The sequence below is a fragment of the Arctopsyche grandis genome, chromosome 12 (genome assembly GCF_051622035.1).
Source record: "Arctopsyche grandis isolate Sample6627 chromosome 12, ASM5162203v2, whole genome shotgun sequence".
NCBI classification, from domain to species: Eukaryota; Metazoa; Arthropoda; class Insecta; order Trichoptera; family Hydropsychidae; genus Arctopsyche; species Arctopsyche grandis.
The window spans coordinates 1050721-1068000 of NC_135366.1; the positions used below are offsets into that span (position 1 = coordinate 1050721).

The 17280-nt window shown below is 35.5% G+C and overlaps 2 protein-coding genes across 2 annotated transcripts; one reads left to right on the forward strand and one right to left on the reverse strand.

Annotated features, from left to right (window-relative positions):
* Positions 1-1909: 1909 nt before the first annotated feature.
* Hpd (4-hydroxyphenylpyruvate dioxygenase) lies at positions 1910-10068 on the forward strand. The gene is made up of 9 exons (XM_077443541.1): positions 1910-2081; positions 2168-2257; positions 5128-5448; positions 5515-5615; positions 6111-6215; positions 6297-6384; positions 6474-6593; positions 6660-6899; positions 9865-10068. The coding sequence occupies exons 1-9, from the start codon at positions 2079-2081 to the stop codon at positions 9937-9939; spliced, it is 1143 nt and encodes a 380-aa protein (XP_077299667.1). The 5' UTR covers positions 1910-2078; the 3' UTR covers positions 9940-10068.
* Positions 10041-16439, reverse strand: LOC143920595 (uncharacterized). The gene is made up of 10 exons (XM_077443538.1): positions 15908-16439; positions 15687-15825; positions 15535-15619; positions 15376-15449; positions 13442-13772; positions 12949-13375; positions 12768-12877; positions 12516-12701; positions 10279-10387; positions 10041-10208 (listed from the first exon to the last, which is right to left on the reverse strand). The coding sequence occupies exons 2-10, from the start codon at positions 15811-15813 to the stop codon at positions 10041-10043; spliced, it is 1617 nt and encodes a 538-aa protein (XP_077299664.1). The 5' UTR covers positions 15814-15825; positions 15908-16439.
* Positions 16440-17280: the final 841 nt, after the last annotated feature.

Below are 17280 nucleotides of genomic sequence, written 5' to 3' on the forward strand. Positions count from 1 at the left end.
GTCACTTGTGTGGCTTTGGATCCCTTTTGCGATATATTGTAATTCCAGATTAGAATACATACACACAGTCTCATGAAAGTTCTCGAAATTTTATGTTGAAGAAAATATATTCAAATTTTTATTCAAAATATAGCACGTTTTATGTATAAAAATGAATAAAATACAAATAAATTCGGTTATGAGATATTATGTATAATTTATATTCAACACTGAATTGGAGAATTTTATAGTGACATTTCTTCTTTCGAATATGATTGGTTAAGATATTTAATTTCGTGAAGCAAATACATCCCTGATATATATGTATATATACATACATATGTTTCGGCGGTATTTTATATAAAATACAATTCCAAATTATCATTTGTACCGACGACAGTTTGCTGTTTTACAAGTTTTATTCGCGAGTCGTTGATATTTGACAGTCAACTTCCTGCGTTCCTCATAAATTATAATATTTTACAATCAGTATTGTTACTTCGAGTAGAAAAATTAAGTTTTTCATATAGAATGTTTTATAAGTTCAATGAAAGCCAAATTATTTTTTTATAATTTTTCAATTTAATCATCAAAAAAAGAAAAAAACGGTGGCGCTTCGCAGCGCCTCTTGTCTATGGCGCCCTAGGCACGTACCTAGTCTGCTGCACCTTTGTGCCGGCCCTGCATACATTAGCCAGCAGCATAGCTCGGTCGTTAAGCTTCTGCTTAGCGTCGTGAGGGGCCGGGTTCGATCCCAGGGCCGGGCCTCGAGTGAAAATGAATTTTTCAGAGTTTGCTGTTGGTCAGACCTGGATTTGTGACTCCAGGTTGATCGTTTCCTATCAGAGTTTGCCAATTTTCTCTGATTTCATTGTTGAAACGGTTTCCGGTAAAAATTGGCTAAAATCATTCCTATATACAATATATCACCTATAATTTGTGATTGATTAATGTGCAATAAATAAGTTTGTGTACAATTTGATAGATGTTTCATCGATTTGCCGGTTTTTCATTGTCTCGTAATTCAGTGACTTATATAATGAATAAAAAATGCTGTAATATTTGTAATTGGCCAGGAAGGCGCATTGGGGTTGCCTGTAATGCCTTCCTGGTATGTCATTAATAAAAAATTAAAATAAAAGTACCCAGCATTGCCCAAACCAAAATTATTTAATTGTTTACATATATGCCAGGAGTTTGGCTTAATGGTAGCATATATATTTAGCACCACTGAGATCGATGGTTCGAATCGTCAAACTGCTGGTTAGATTTGGGGGTTTTGTGACTCCAAATCGATCGTTTCTCTATCAGAGTTTGCCAATTTTATCTGATCATTGTTGAAACGGTTCCTGAAAATTGGTAATAAATCATTTCCTGTTGTCACAAAAATCTGTGTGTATAATTTGTAGAAATTATGCACAGAAATCTGAAATCTATAGATGTCTCTATAATTTCGTGTATAAAAATTGTAATAATAATTGTGCACAAAATCTAAAAAAATAAATAATCCATAGATGTCTCTATGATTATTGTATTCGATGTTTATTGAACGTACTGTATACGTTGTCTGACCGTTCTCGTACACTCGTCGCATTGGAGCGATCTGTAATGACGAATGTACATTGATTGTAATAAAAATAAAAATATGAACGTACACATTTAACCTTGGGAAAGTATTATATTATTAATAAATATATTAAGGTAAACCTATTAAAGGTTGTTTACGTTACCTACTTGTTTATATCACAATATATCATTGTAAGCATCCTTCGAAAACAGCTTTGATAATGTGCATAAATATTTTCCGAGTATTTATACAGGTTCGGTGCATAAATAAGCATAAATTTTCCAATGAACAACACTATCTGCGAATATCGAAATTGTATTATATTATACATTCGTAGATAAACATGTTTTTGTCGATCAAAATGGCGGCGGTCGTCTTTGCATTTATTAGCAGTAAAAAGGACGAGCCTCCAGATGATCGTCTCACTCTCATAGTTGACGTATAAATAGTCGAGAATTATTCAAATCTCGTTTATGCTGTCTCAGACCGAGTCTCGTGCGACATCAGAAAGCTTTAGAAGCCAACGTTCAATATGGTTTGTATTTGAATAGTTTTGTTGCATAATATAAATATGTATATATTTGAGGGGTGATTTTTCAAGTTATTTTTTACGATTCTCAGACTACGTACGTAGATAAGGGTGCGAGGCCGACTGGAGGGAGGTTTTTGAGTTTTGATCATTTGACCTTTTGGGTGTCGAATGCCAAGCAGGTAAATAGCTTACTTAATTAATAATTTAAATTATTTTATTCGCTAAGAGAGTGCGAATTATTGCATGTTTTTGTGAGAAGTTACTAACGTTGCTAGTAATTGGTAACTAAATCTTAGTCGGTATGACAGACTTAGTATTGTTGTTTTGTATTATGAGTGATTTTCTTGATGGTTAGAGATTGGACTTTTAATCAATTCCATTTTAATTGTTATTATAAGAACATTTACACAAATTACGTGTACAAAATAATCTAATTCTTTGCACAAACTTGAAAAAGAGAAATTTGCCATTTAAAATACATCGTAATATCAAACTTATTCTTGGAATATGAGTCGTTATACAGGTTTTTCATTTCGAATATGAGTCGTTATACAGGGTCAATTTGGAATGAAAAACCTATATTTGAAAGTAGCATAAGTCCACTTTTCTTCATTTCGAGAAATATCTCGTAAAACATTAAATATAATGCTTTGTGTTTAACAATGTTTAAAAACATACCTGGTGTGTAATACGTTTATTCAGCTTTTGCGAGATTCTGGACATACCGAATAATGTTTTTGAAACTGAAAATTGGACTTGGCGTGATAGAACTAGTTAAATGTTACATAAAACAATCTTTCCACCGTTTTCATCAAGTACATAAAACATTCATTTATATTTATTGTACATATTGTATTGTTTTTCAATGTTTATTTATTAATGATCTAATTCCCCTTCTGAAGTGTCAGTGCTTACTTTCTACTGATGATCGTAAGGTTTTCCATCCTATTGTAGTCAGTGCCGTTAGAATCAGTTAGAATCTTCCAGCGATATATTGAAGCTGAAAATAGTGTAAACAACCTTTTTAGAATACCGAAAAAAGTTTGCAATGTTACAGAAGATTTCACAGCGTCGTTGAAATGTGAAACTATTTTTTTTTGATACGCAAAATAGAATTATAATTCAAAAGGGAATGCGTCTTCACCCAATGAATAGAATTTTCCGAGTACAAATGTTTGAGCGTAGAAAGTAGGCGCCTTTGGCACTCTAATCTAAAAATTTTTAGGGTCTTTGGCTCTCTAATTTTAAATTGTAAAGCGTCTTTGGCGCATTGTGTGGCGCCCTAACCATACTCAGCCCCCCCTAAAACCGGCACTGATTGTAGTGTATCGGAATGGTGTAGTGTAAACCTTATGTATCTCAATATCTTAAAATGCTTCTCATTGACACTTTCCAGAAATCATCATCTTATTTACTTCATCTATAATATTAATAACGTTGACCTTATTACGAAAAACTGTGCCAGAGACTTGGGTATTCTTATAGATAGCAAACTGTCATTTAATGAACATTTTCACCATATAGTCACTAATTCATATTAACAACTGGGATTTATCTGCCGAGTTGCGAAGCCCTTTAAGAATCCGCATATGTACTCGAATATTGCTCTATAACGGTTTCGTTCCCAGCAATACGGAGTATGCTTCGGTCATATGGTCTCCTTATTACCAAACTCATATAGATCGTTTAGAGACAATTCAGAAGCGTTTTCTGCGGCATTTACCCTATAAGACTGGTCTTGTAAGATTGTTACCAACTTATAATGACATACTCTCTTATTTCAAGATCATAAGTTTGTCACTTTTACTTTTTATATAAGATAGTTAATGGTGTCCTTGACACATCTGTTTTGAATGAAATTAATTTTAACGTCAATGCCCGATTCACCAGATGTACAAATCTTTTCTATTCATCAATTTGTCATAACAATACATCATTTAATAGTGCAATCGCACGGATATGCCGTCTTTACGATGGTGTGGATGATTACCCTGATCTTTTTGCTGACTCTATCAGTAGATTTAAGGCTAAGATGAAGAAGCAAATCTGTGGTTGATTTGCTTTTTTTTGTAATTTTTCGTTTTTATTTTCTTTATATTGCCATGTGCTCACTGTACTTGGAATATAATATTTTCATTTTTATTTATATCTTTTTTGTCTCACTGTACTGCTTTCTTTTATATTTTATTCTGTATGTGTGCCAATTTAAATGTTAAGTAAATGTTATTAAGTTTTAATATCAAGATTTTAAACAAATTCGTGTACCAATTTCGGGTAAATTTTGATACAGGATCTGTAACCTTTGTGTTTTACCTGTTATATAATATGAAATTGAATTTTTGTTTTTCCCCTCTACAAATCTGAAGTTTTCAGATTAGTTATACTATATCATGGTACTTAGACTTTAGGCGGCTTTTTTGACTATGTAAAGAAAATTTTCTGAAAAAGTTATATTTTTTTCAACTTTCACGTGCATATGCCTGGTAATTTAGCTATAATACATATTAAAATAAAAATAAATTATTATATAATTTAAGTTGGATGCAATGCATAGATGTGTAGCATCAAATGAAAGCAGGTTCTAAGACGATTTTATTTGATCATAGTCAAATTTGAATTGAAATCAACTTTTCATAAATTATAAAGACATGCAAATTAGTTAGACGTGTAAATATAATGTCAAATGTATCTCCATTATAATCTAAAAAGAAAATAAAAACAACAAATGAACTAGACATTTAAATTTAAAAAATGTATACCTATTTACTTATTATACTTGAGAAAACAACAAAATAACTTGTTTACAATTCTAAATTCCAACAAACCAGTCCATGTTTATCTTGTAGACATTCTCATTATACAAATACAATATGCAAATGTGGAAAACTCATCTTTAAAATCGTCATTTATACTAAATGCGAAGAGACCTTGATGTTATTATGTATATAATACAAATAAATGATGCACTTTTATTTAATTATAAAAAAATGACTACTGTATCTATGCAAAACTGGTATTTTACTTAAAATATTACATTTTCTAATGCCAGGCGGCCAGTTACTACGTGACCAGATTGGGATTTCAACCTTTAGCATATCGAGGATTGGAGACTGGCTCAAGGAAGACGGCCGCTCACGTCGTCCGGCAAGACAGAGTCGTCTTCGTCTTCGAGTCTACATATGAAACGGAAGAAAATGATATATCTTCGAGCGTTGCCGTGCACGGAGACGCCGTCAAAGATGTGGCTTTCGAAGTCGAAGACTTGGATCACATAGTGGAACATGCCAAGGCGAAGGGAGCGGTCATCCTCAGAGACATATGGGAGGAGAGAGACGACTTTGGCATAGTCCGAATGGCTAAACTCAAAACGGTACACCCTTCAAAACCATACAATCAATACAAATTGAACAGGGAATTGAATTGAATCGTTTTTCAGTATGCCAAGAATACTCACACGCTGGTGGACAGGTCTAAATATCGTGGGAAGTTCCTGCCTGGATTCCTCGTCTCGCCGGAAGATCCTTTGATAGAGCATTTGTAAGTGTACATATATTTTATTTTATTACATTTTATACCAGGAAGGCTTTACCCAATGCGCCTTCCTGGCCAATTACAAACAATACAGCATTTTTATTATACAAGTCGTTAAATTAGAAGACACTGAAAACTCGCAAATTAGCGAGACATCTATGAATTGTACATAAATTTTACTGTACATTAATCATGCTCAAATAGTGGTGACATAGTAGGTAGGAAGGTTTTTAGCCAATTTTTTAATCGGGAACCGTTTCAACAATGAAATCAGAGAAAATTGGCAAACTCTGATAGGAAACGATCAACCTGAAGTCACAAATCACTAAGTCTAACCAACAGCATACTCTGAAAAATTCATTTTCATTCGAGGCCCGGGCCCAGGGATCGAACCCGGCGCCTCTCGCCGCTAAGCAGAAGCTTAACGACCGAGCTATGCTACTGGCTAATGGTATAATATAAAAAAAATACGTATTTAATTGATATGATGTTTGTCTTTAGACCACAAGGGAAGCTGAACTTTATTGACCACGTCGTCAGCAATATGCCTGATGGTGACATGGAAGACACGGCACTCTGGTACGAGCGCATGTTGCAATTTCATCGGTACTTATCATATAATACACACAAACATATGTATATATGCATGATTTAGAATGGATCTATTAAATTGAATTTGTATATTAGATTTTGGTCTGTCGACGACAAGCAAGTTTTCACCGAGTATTCAGCATTGAAGTCAATTGTCATGAGTAATTGGGAGGAAACTGTAAAGGTATTAATATGTACTTATGCTATACATTCAGCGACACTGAAAGCTTTTCTCTGTCTAGCATTGTATTGTCAAATCGCTCGTCATTATAGGTGCCTATAAACGAGCCGGCCAAAGGAAAGAAGAAGAGTCAAATCCAAGAGTACGTGGAATACCACGGCGGAGCTGGTGTACAACACATAGCCTTGAACACTAAAGATATAATCGGAAGTGTAAGTATCATATTTACACGACCTATACATCTGTGTTCAGTGTGAAAGCAACGTTTTACATTTCAGATAAAGAATTTGAAGTCACGAGGAGTTGAATTCCTCTCAATCCCGTCCACGTACTATGACATAATCAGAGAGAAGCTGGCTGCCAGTCCTGTCAAAGTCAACGAGAGCATCGACACGCTGCAAGATCTGAACATTCTGATCGACTACGATGACGATGGCTACCTGCTGCAGATATTCACGAAGAACATGCAAGACAAACCAACTCTATTCCTTGAAGTGATACAACGCAACAATCACAATGTTAGTGTAGTATTAAGTAATACATCATCATCTACAGCCGCTCACCATTCACTGCTGGATAAAGACCTCTCCAACACGCTTCCACTCGTCTCTATTTTAAGCAAACTCACCTCTAACTTCACACATTTTCCTTATTTCGTCTACCTATCTTCCCCGTGGTCTTCCTTTTACCCTTTTGCATTCTCTTGGGTACCATTCTAGTACTTCTTTTATCCATTCTTCTTGCCACATGGCCCGCCTATTGCTATCTCTTCACTCTATCCACTACTCTTGTCATACATACTTCTCACCCACAAATTCCGTTTCCTACCTTTCCTCATTATGCCAAGCATACAACTTTCCATACTTCTTTGAGTGCATTGGACTTTATGTAGTATTTTAGCACTCAATGTCCAAGTTTCGCCCTTCCATACGTAATCACAGGCAAAACGCATTGATCGAAGATCTTTTTCTTCAGGCAGTGGCATTTTTAATTTAAAAACATTTATACGTCCAAATGCACTCCATCTTAGTTTCACAAGTCTCTTTATCTCTTCATATTTACTACGGGACATGTCAATTATTTGACCTAAATATAAATAATTATTTACTACTTATACCATTTTATTATCAAATGATATTAATAAATATTTAAATATATTGTTGCGTAGTGGTGGGTGAAGGATCAAAGTAAAAGGCCAAAGTCGTGTCACAGCATTTATTGATGATTCAGGAGATACACGCACTGCCAATGCTCCGTCCAGAATGCCTTGATATGGTCCAAGTACCTCCTTATGAAGGACAGGTCGCTCAGGGCATCTTCCTCGACACGTTTTCTTACCTATTGTTATGGTCACGTACCAGATATGCATTCCCACGCCTTCGCGTTGTCAGTTCTAAGAATTCTAGTAGGAAGTGGCTGGGTGCCGCTATCGACCGCTAAGTCCATCCATTGTTTAGCCGACTCGCACTTAGTCTGGAGATTGTAGAAACTCGTCATCGTCATCGTCATCGAAACATTCGAGAATATTCCGCAACAACAAACTACATTCCCGAAAACCAGACGTCGCACACCTGCAACCATTATATTAAACTCAAGCGGAACGCCCCTACCAGTCGAGTGGAACCAAAACGGTCGAAACACGCCGCCACCATTAAACTACATCGAGCGGAACGGCGCCAAGCATTCCAGAAAATTCTACGCCTCGACAAAAGCAAATTCCTCTCTTACGCATCAACAACCACATGCGCTTACGCATCAACAACCACATGCGCTTACGCATCAACAACCACTTCCATCAATCATTCCAGAAAATTCTACGCCTCGACAAAAGTGCATTCCTCGCTTACGCATCAACAAACCACCACCATCGATCAGGTGATTCCAGAAACACTATAAAAGGAGGTACAACCCAAACAACGCCAGTCGACCCACAGCAGCAAGCGTCGACACACAGCAGCAGACCAGTCAACATACAGCTCCTGACCAGCCACCACTACACTACGCGGACTTGGAAGATCAACCAGCCGGACGAGCCAGCAACACACTGCAGTATCCAGAGACCTTCCGAACATAGCCGAACAACGAGCCAGCAACACACTGCCGCATCCAGAGACCTTCTGAACATAGCTGAATGCCGAGCCAGCGACACTCTACCATATCCAGAGACCGCTGAACGACATACTTTTACCAACAATTAACCATACTTGTGTATACGTGTTACTACCAAATAAATACCATATTCAACATATAGCTGTATTAATACCGAACACAGACGAACCTGTCTATAATACATGGCGGACTGGTGGTGAAGAAGACCTTCACAACAAAACTAGATCCCCATAAGATAATCCTCGAAACCAATTATAACGGTCGCACAGTCTCTGGGATGCTACTCGGCCTAATCCGATTGCACTTAACCGGCGGCATACGTACGTTACAATATTAACTAATAAAATGCTATATATTCGCTAATTTAATGTGTAATATATATATATATATATATATATATATATATATATATATATATATATATATATATATATATATATATATATATATATATATATATATATATATATATATATATATATATAACCAGCAACATGGACTAGTAGTTGACAACATGGACCACACTGACCATATCTTGCTATGGTCAGTGTGGTTATGGGTTCGAGTCACACTGGTTGCTGCTGGCCAGACCTTGATTTGTGACCAGGTCGGTCGTTTCCTATCAGGGTTTGCTAATTTTTATGATTTTCATTGAAACGGTTCCTGCGAAATTGACTTTCCCTCCCCAAAATCTGGAGTTATTATGTTATATCTCAAGGTTCACCGGGTTTCTCTCCATATATATCTCTGTGGATGATTGTTGTATAAAAATTTGCGATGCGGTGCAAACGATCGACAAGCGCCAGACAGACTGAACCACAGATTGACGACACGTGTACCTTATGCGTGCGCACTGCTCGCACTTACACTAAGCGACATACCTACCCTGTATACGTTCTGTGCTTCTGAATTTTGCCTTATTAAACTCGCCAGAAAGATCCAACTCAATTTTAATAATTGCATCTGTGCACATCGAAAGCTTACTCGTCATCTGATGTGCAATCTATCATTCGTGAAGTCGAGAATTACGTTTAAAGGAGCCATCCAGTTAATCTGTGGTTCAGTCTGTCTGGCGCTTGTCGATCGTTTGCACCAAACCCAAAAATTTGTATTATTGTATAAATGTTTGTTGATCGTATACGATGTTTTTGCAATGCACTTTGCTATGTTTGACCATATGTAGATGTCATGTATAATTTCGAATTATGTATATAATTTGGTCTACATATAAAGTACACTCGTCGCATTGGAGCGATCTGTAATGACGAGTGTACATAGATTGATTGATTGAATAAAATGTAAATAAAATATTAGCTAATAAGATGTGATTAATAAATATTTAAATGTATTAACAATAAACTGTTGTATTTGTAGGGTTTCGGTGCGGGAAACTTCAAGTCTCTGTTCGAAGCTATCGAAGCAGACCAGCATAAGAGGGGAAATTTATAAATGAACATTTGATTAACAATCAATATTCTTAAATATATTATATTATAATGAATCTTATTATTATTCTAATAAAAATATCTTTATTATATACATATGTTGTTTTAATCGTTTCGGCAGTCGTATGTGTCTGGAGTTTGGGGCATGTTCACGTCCCAGAATCCTGGAGGGGTGTTTCGTCGCTCCGGATTGAATTTGCCGCGGTGTTTTGAGCATTCGTTGATTTTCTTCTTGATCATCTCTTCGTTGCCTTTGAAGGCTATGCTGTAGAACTGAAAATCGGATTGAATGTGTTAATAGATGTAGATATATTTGATGTGGAATGAATGCTGGTCGTCTTACTTCACAACACTTGGCACAGCTCCATCCCGGCACTTTGGCTTTGTCGGCCTTCTTTCGTATCGGATCTTCTTTGTATATCCTCTCCGGAATGGGACTTTTAGATGTTGTACTGTATATTGACAAGATTCGATTTAAACAATGAGTTTATATAGAAAGTATTTTGGAGGAGTAAATATTAGTCTGATTCAGTGGAATTTAGTTCTAGAAGTAACTAGCTGAACACAAGTAAACTTAATTGAGACCCATAGATATAGAATACATGGATAGGCCCAGACGCTCTAAGCCGGTCACCACAAAAAAAAAAAAATACAGAGGATGCATACTCTCTCTCAGTAGCTAGTTAGCTTCTAAGTTAATTTGTGATTGATTAATGTGCAATAAATAAGTTTGTGTACAATTTGATAGATGTTTCATCGATTTGCCAGTTTTTCAGTGTCTCGTAATTCAGTGACTTATATAATGAATAAAAAATGCTGCAATATTTGTAATCGGCCAGGAAGGCGCATTGGGGTTGCCTATAATGCCTTCCTGGTATGTAATTAATAAAAAATAAAAATAAAAATACCCAGCATTGCCCAAACCAAAATTATTTAATTGTTAACATATATGCCAGGAGTTTGGCTTAATGGTAGCGTATATATTTAGCACCACTGAGGTCGATGGTTCGAGTCCTCGTCAAATTGATGGTTAGGTTTGGGGCTTTTGTGACTCCAAATCGATCGTTTCTCTATCAGATTTTGCCAATTTTATCTGATCATTGTTGAAACGGTTCCTGAAAATTGGTATTAGATCATTTCCTGTTGTCACAAAATCTGTGTGTATAATTTGTAAAAATTATGCACAGTAATCTGAAATCTATAGATATAAATCTGATATAATTCCAATAATGTAATAGCTGAAATCTATAGATAAAAATTGTAATAATAATTGTATACAAAAAATCTAAAAGTAATCCATAGATGTCTCTATGATTATTATTTCTGTACTGATTAATTGTTATATGCTATGTATTCTGATTGTATATGTATTATTGTATTTCTGATCGTTATCGTACACTCGTCGCATTGGAGCGATCTGTAATGACGAGTGTTTATTGATTGTAAAAATAAAAATAAAATAAAATAAGTAGGAAGGTCGATTGACATTTTTCGAAAATGCCAACGTCTTCAGTGAAATGGTGTTACAATTACTCAAGAAAACATAAAAAGGCGGATGGCATCACATATTATAAGCAAGAATTAATATGTAATGTCTTCAATTATAGTAGTATTTTAACATTAATGAAATATCGGCGCGATGTATGTGTGTTCTATGTACTGATGAAACAGCAGTCGAGAACCTCTGCCACAGGTGTCACTAAATGCACGCTTATATCTTGTTGGCACTGAAGGAAATTCAGAAATCGACATTAAGTTCAAAACTACAAACAATGAACTAAATATTAAAGTGTCTGCTTTAATAGTGATCCTTGTGGAAGTTACTAATGTTTAAATATTGTAATAGTTAATGATGGTTTTATTATAGTAACATATATTTGTAGATTAATATAGTGTGTATAGCTAAATACTTTTTTTTCTTAACCTTTCCACCGCGTACGACTACTATACATGTCCTAGCGAACATGCCCTCAGCGCGCGAGACACGCATAGATGTCTTGGAAGTTCCAACCTGTATAAGAGCCGTCTATTGTGTTAAAATTTTATAACTTGGTTGAAAATATTACCAAATGTATACTTTACCAAATTCAATAGATGGCAGTAGTCAAAAAAAATAAATATAGGTTGTAAAATTCAAAAAAATATTACAACCTATATTTATAGTCGAAAACGCGATAACAAAATCCGCAAAAAAGCAGCCGCGTACAGGGCATGTTCGCTAAATTTGGTGACGCGGGCAAAGGGTTAATATGGTTTTATTAGTTTGGTTTACTGTCACGTGGAGTGTCCAATAAAATAAAGTTATAAATAAAATAAAACTTCAGTGCATGTACATATGTATGTACATAAACTGGTTGCTGACCACTGCGTTTTTTGCGTTCCTTCCTTTTTTTTCACCACTTCCCCGCTAGTTAAACCCCCAGCACCCCTCAGTTAGTGGCGATCTCCAACCAAATGTGTATGTAATGGCATATCTAGGTTATTCTACATCTTATGTTGAGACCCGATTCAGTAAAGCTGGTTGAGATCCAATTAAAGATTGACTTTTGACCTAAGTTTCCAATTTTTTTACAATCTTACGTCTGTTTTTGTTCCTTTAGCGGAGTTAGTTTCAGATTAGTCATCTTCGGCTTTTTGGAATCGGGCGGAGTGTCACTTTTCCGCAACCTGATATTTTCCGGCAATGTAAACAGCATGGTTTCATCATCGTCTTCTATGATCATCGAAGAATTGGAGGTTTCCCGGTGAAACAAAGCTTCCGCCGCTCTAAAAGTGAATCACAATCAAAATTTCATCACGAATTTTACATTAGATCTTAAAATTTCCACATACAAGTTGATCTCTTCCACTTTTTTAACTTTTAATGGCTTGTGTGATATGCAAGAAGGACTCTCACTGATGGAATCGACGTCTACGTCAACATTGGCCTTACTCGAGCTCGCCTATGAATATTACAATACAATCAGAGCTGTGAAATAATATAATATAATAAAATATGAGGGAATTGTGATACCTTTTTGGACGTTTTAAAATCTTTTTCTGAAGTTTCATCCGATTGCTCAGATATGTAGGTATTCGGTGAATTTCTCATTCCACCGAGGAAGCCTTCGGTCGTCGTTATGTCCAAAGACAACTTCGGTTTCGTGTTTTTGAAAGTCAAACGGGATTGTTTTAGATTTTTATTTGCAAGGCATTTATTCTTTTTTTGACTAGTCGTGAACGATAAGTCTAATTTTTTTCTTTTTTTCGATTTGGTTTCAAGGACGGCTTCTGTTGTAAATTCAAAGGTGTTATCGATGGCTGTACAAGTCAACGTTTCCACATTTACATTGTGGTCAGTTTCAGTCGAAGAACTCAATAATGAAGGACTCAAATCTATATTGTCGTTTTCTTTATTAGGCGTATTCGGATGTTTTGACTTCCATTGCTTTTCCTCTTTCCTTTAAATGAAATTTGATTACATTTTCTTCAAATGAAATATGTATATATAAAAAATAAAAATATACCGTTTCATAGATGTGTTGCTCTTAGATTTATTGATTCTAGAAAGTTTACATTTGCGTAAAATAGGACTGGTCTGTTCGTCGATCACCGTCTCGTTGATTTCTCCGGTGTGATCTTTCTCCATTCTGTGATTTTTGGTAGGCGTTTTGACGAGTGTTAAATCGTCATCGATAAATGGATGCTTTTGCGATTCTTCCCATACTTTATCTGGAGTGTTTTCGAAGATGTCCGTATGTTCGATTTCCTTTTTGATTTGTGTGGCGAAATCTGGAGATTTATCTGAACACAATTTAGCCGACGGTTCGTATTTTACATTTCGAATGACTTTTCGCTCTAAAGAGGAGAGTAATTATATTGTAAGTAAAACGTGAAGTATGAAAATACATGCTTATACACCTATACCTCGCTTTACAACTTGAAATTATAGTTTAAATATACAAAAATTAACGGATTCTCTGTCAAATGCATATTTAAATGTCTCAAAATGAATCTAAATGCGAGGAAAGAATGGGTAACACTCAATTTGGTTTTAAAAACGGTTTCGGTACAAAAGAAGCATTATTTAGTATACAGGTGTTAACGCAGCGATGTCTGGATATGAACGTCGATGTATATGCCTGTTTCATAGACTACGAGAAGGCATTTGATAATGTGCGACATAATAAACTAATTGAAATACTATCGCAGATAGGGTTAGACAAAAGAGATATTCGGCTAATTCGGGTAATCTCTACTGGAATCAGACGGCCGTAGTATGTGTCGAACGTGATACAACAGAGAGCGTAAGAATAATTAAGGGAGTTTGGCAAGGATGTGTGCTATCACCGCTACTGTTTAATTTATATTCAGAAAATATTATTGCTGAAGCCTTGAAAGAGATAGCTTCCGGAATTACAATAAATGGCACAGTAATTAATAACATTCGGTACGCAGATGATACAGTACTACTGACCACGAACTTCGACGACTTACAGGCAACACTGGAAGCAGTTGTTGTGCATAGCTCTAGAAGACCAAATGACCAAATGGATGATATTCAGCAAGTCGGTGCACAATACGGTCAGCTCTCATTTACAGATCAATAACAGCGTGGTGGAGAGAGTGGATGGTTTTAGATATCTTGGGTGCTATCTGGGTGAAACGTGTGAACGCGTTAGAGTGGATCAAGCAAGAGCTACATTCTTGAATTGAAGTCCTAACCACACGTGATCTCAGTATTGCACTCCGACTGAGACTTCTACGATGCTACGTTTTCAGCATTCTTCTGTATGGGACAGAAGCATGGACCCTGACGGATGCCACATGCAAGAAACTAGAGGCATTTGAGATGTGGACATACAGAAGGATGCTGAGAATCTCAGGGATGGCGCGTTGTACCAATGCCGAGGTGCTTGCCCTGATGGGAAAACATGTCGAAGTGCTCAAAAGTGTGAAAAGACGTAAATTGGAGTACTTCGGACATGTGATGCGGAACGAAAAATACGATCTTCTGCGCCTAATCCAGGGGAAAATCGTAGGCCAACGCAGTCGGAAAACATCATGGCTAAAGAATCTTCGGCAGTGGTACGGCCTCAGCACCCGAGCACTATTCCGAGCAGCAATAAGAATGGGACATCTAGTAGCCGACCTTCTAAGAGGACATGGCACATGAAGAAGAAAATTAATCTAAAAAAATTATTTGACTCTGATTAGTTCCATTTATCAATATTTCAACTGAAACCTTTGAGATTTTCTAACTTTCTCTTTTTAGATTGGAACTGATTCATACATATTTATGGCTAACTTTTCAAAAACATATCTCAGTCATTAAGCAAGGTATAGATGAATATATCGTTGGTATACAATGATAATCAATTATCTGCATGAACCGTCTTTTTAGAGTAAATTACACGCAAAAACAAGTCAATTGATGATTGTAGATGACGAAAACCATTACCTAATTCTTTAAATTTTTCATTTTGACTATTTAAACGTCGTTCAAGTAAGGCACAATTCTCACAAGACTCCAATCTGAAATAATCCAATTTAAAAATCAAAACAAAATGGCCGCACTTTCTCATTACATAACAAAATTTCATATAAAAATTGTTTATACTTCTTATAACTATCATATAATTTGTCATATTTGAGTTGGCTAGTCTCCTTTTCGGACAATAGCAGATGATAAGACTTCGATATGTCTGGAATCAGAATGGATATATATTATAAAATGAGTGTCAAAATAGAATAAACATCACCAAAGATTACCGTTGAATTCGGAGAAGAGTCGCCCAAGACACACTGCTGCTTCGGTGAGGTGTTTGTTTCCACAAATATCCAATAGTGGCCAGTCGAATTGGTTCTCAAAGTTGAAATTAGTCGGGTGGGTAGTCATTTTGGATTATTACTACAAGTTTGTTTTAAAATTAAAAAAAATAAATCCACAATTATTTCTATTATAGAAGTACTAATACTCAGTAGTGACTTACTCTATCTAATTATAGGTTATATATAAACTGCAGTCGTCAAAGCACGCGTTTGCAATATTTGCGATATAAATAGGTCATCGCTGTTGACAGTTGAAAGTTTGACAGTCGCAAGAGATTCCCGCCGCGTTACTCATTTGGCCATAAGTTCACATTTACACGCTACAGCCAGTAGTCAAATTAAATTATTTTAAGGCTTTTTAGTAAACGTGGAGGCTGTTTAAGTGTACATATTGTAGGCATATAGTACAACTTAAATGATCTCATCAGGTCACTGCGACACATATCCAGGAAAGTCATTAACGCATGGCACACGCTCGCCTCGTAAAAAGGTCGACACGTGTTTCTATACACGTGTCTTGGAAACAAAGGAAGAACACACTGAACCCATAAAAACCACGAACTAGGTCCAGGCGTATGAACCCATAAAACCACGCTCGCAGCATAAATAGCAGCAAGAACAAATTATGTGCATACGACACACTTCAACCCAAAATGTTTATAAAGCAACGCAGCAACCTCCACCGGCAGAGTGAGCCTCTGGAGTTCATACAGATCACTTCTCCGAAGAAACCTCTTCGTACATACAATAACCATTGTACCAAATTGAACGAAAATAAACGATCCTCTTTCAAACTCAAGAATATTTGAATATAAAATTAGATTAATAAATAAAAAAAAAATTTAATTTAAAAATAAATTATAATATTTAGAAATTTAACTAAAACATTGTGTATATATACACACAAATATTGATATTTGAAGAATATTTGAATATAAAATTAGATTAATTAGACTTTAAATAAATTGAAATTTCAAAAAGACATGTTTTTGTTAAACAGGTAAATATAATTATAAAATTTACTAATTTTTATAAATCTTTGCCTAATTCATTTAAATTAATTTTTAAATAATCTCATTTAAATTTTATAACTATTTCTTATGAAGTTAGATTAATTATTATAATATTAAGATTAATTATATTAATTTATGATTTTAATTTAATGAATTTAAAAGTTTATCAATCTTGAGGATGATTTATTATAATTTTATTTCCTATTAGTTTGATTAACTGAATTTCCATAGGCCGGGAAACGGTCGAAACCTTTCACTCGTCCTATAACCGGTGACCACCGACCACCTGTCCTATAATATGTATAGTAAATGTAGCTTAGCAGACGGGCTATTATATTTAGGGTTCGGTGATTACTGGTCACAAATTACTCGTCACAAAGTCACTAAAATCTCTATAACGGAACATCTGGCAGCCGAAAAGTCCATCATACTAACGATAACTATCATAGTAACGAGAACTTGAGTGCCAAATATTGTGTATTCGCGATTTTCATGGCAAAAATTGTCTTTGTGACCACCCC

Excerpts from the sequence above, each read along its gene's own strand:
- Hpd (XM_077443541.1), top strand. Across the intron at positions 5,449-5,514 it reads GAATGGCTAAACTCAAAACG|TATGCCAAGAATACTCACAC; the intron begins GTACACCCTTCA and ends ATCGTTTTTCAG. Across the intron at positions 6,594-6,659 it reads CTAAAGATATAATCGGAAGT|ATAAAGAATTTGAAGTCACG; the intron begins GTAAGTATCATA and ends TTTACATTTCAG.
- LOC143920595 (XM_077443538.1), bottom strand. The coding sequence starts at position 15,813 with ATGACTACCCACCCGACTAATTTCAACTTTGAGAACCAATTCGACTGG. Across the intron at positions 13,376-13,441 it reads AGCAACACATCTATGAAACG|GAAAGAGGAAAAGCAATGGA; the intron begins GTATATTTTTAT and ends TTTCATTTAAAG. Across the intron at positions 10,209-10,278 it reads GCTGTGCCAAGTGTTGTGAA|TTCTACAGCATAGCCTTCAA; the intron begins GTAAGACGACCA and ends TCCGATTTTCAG.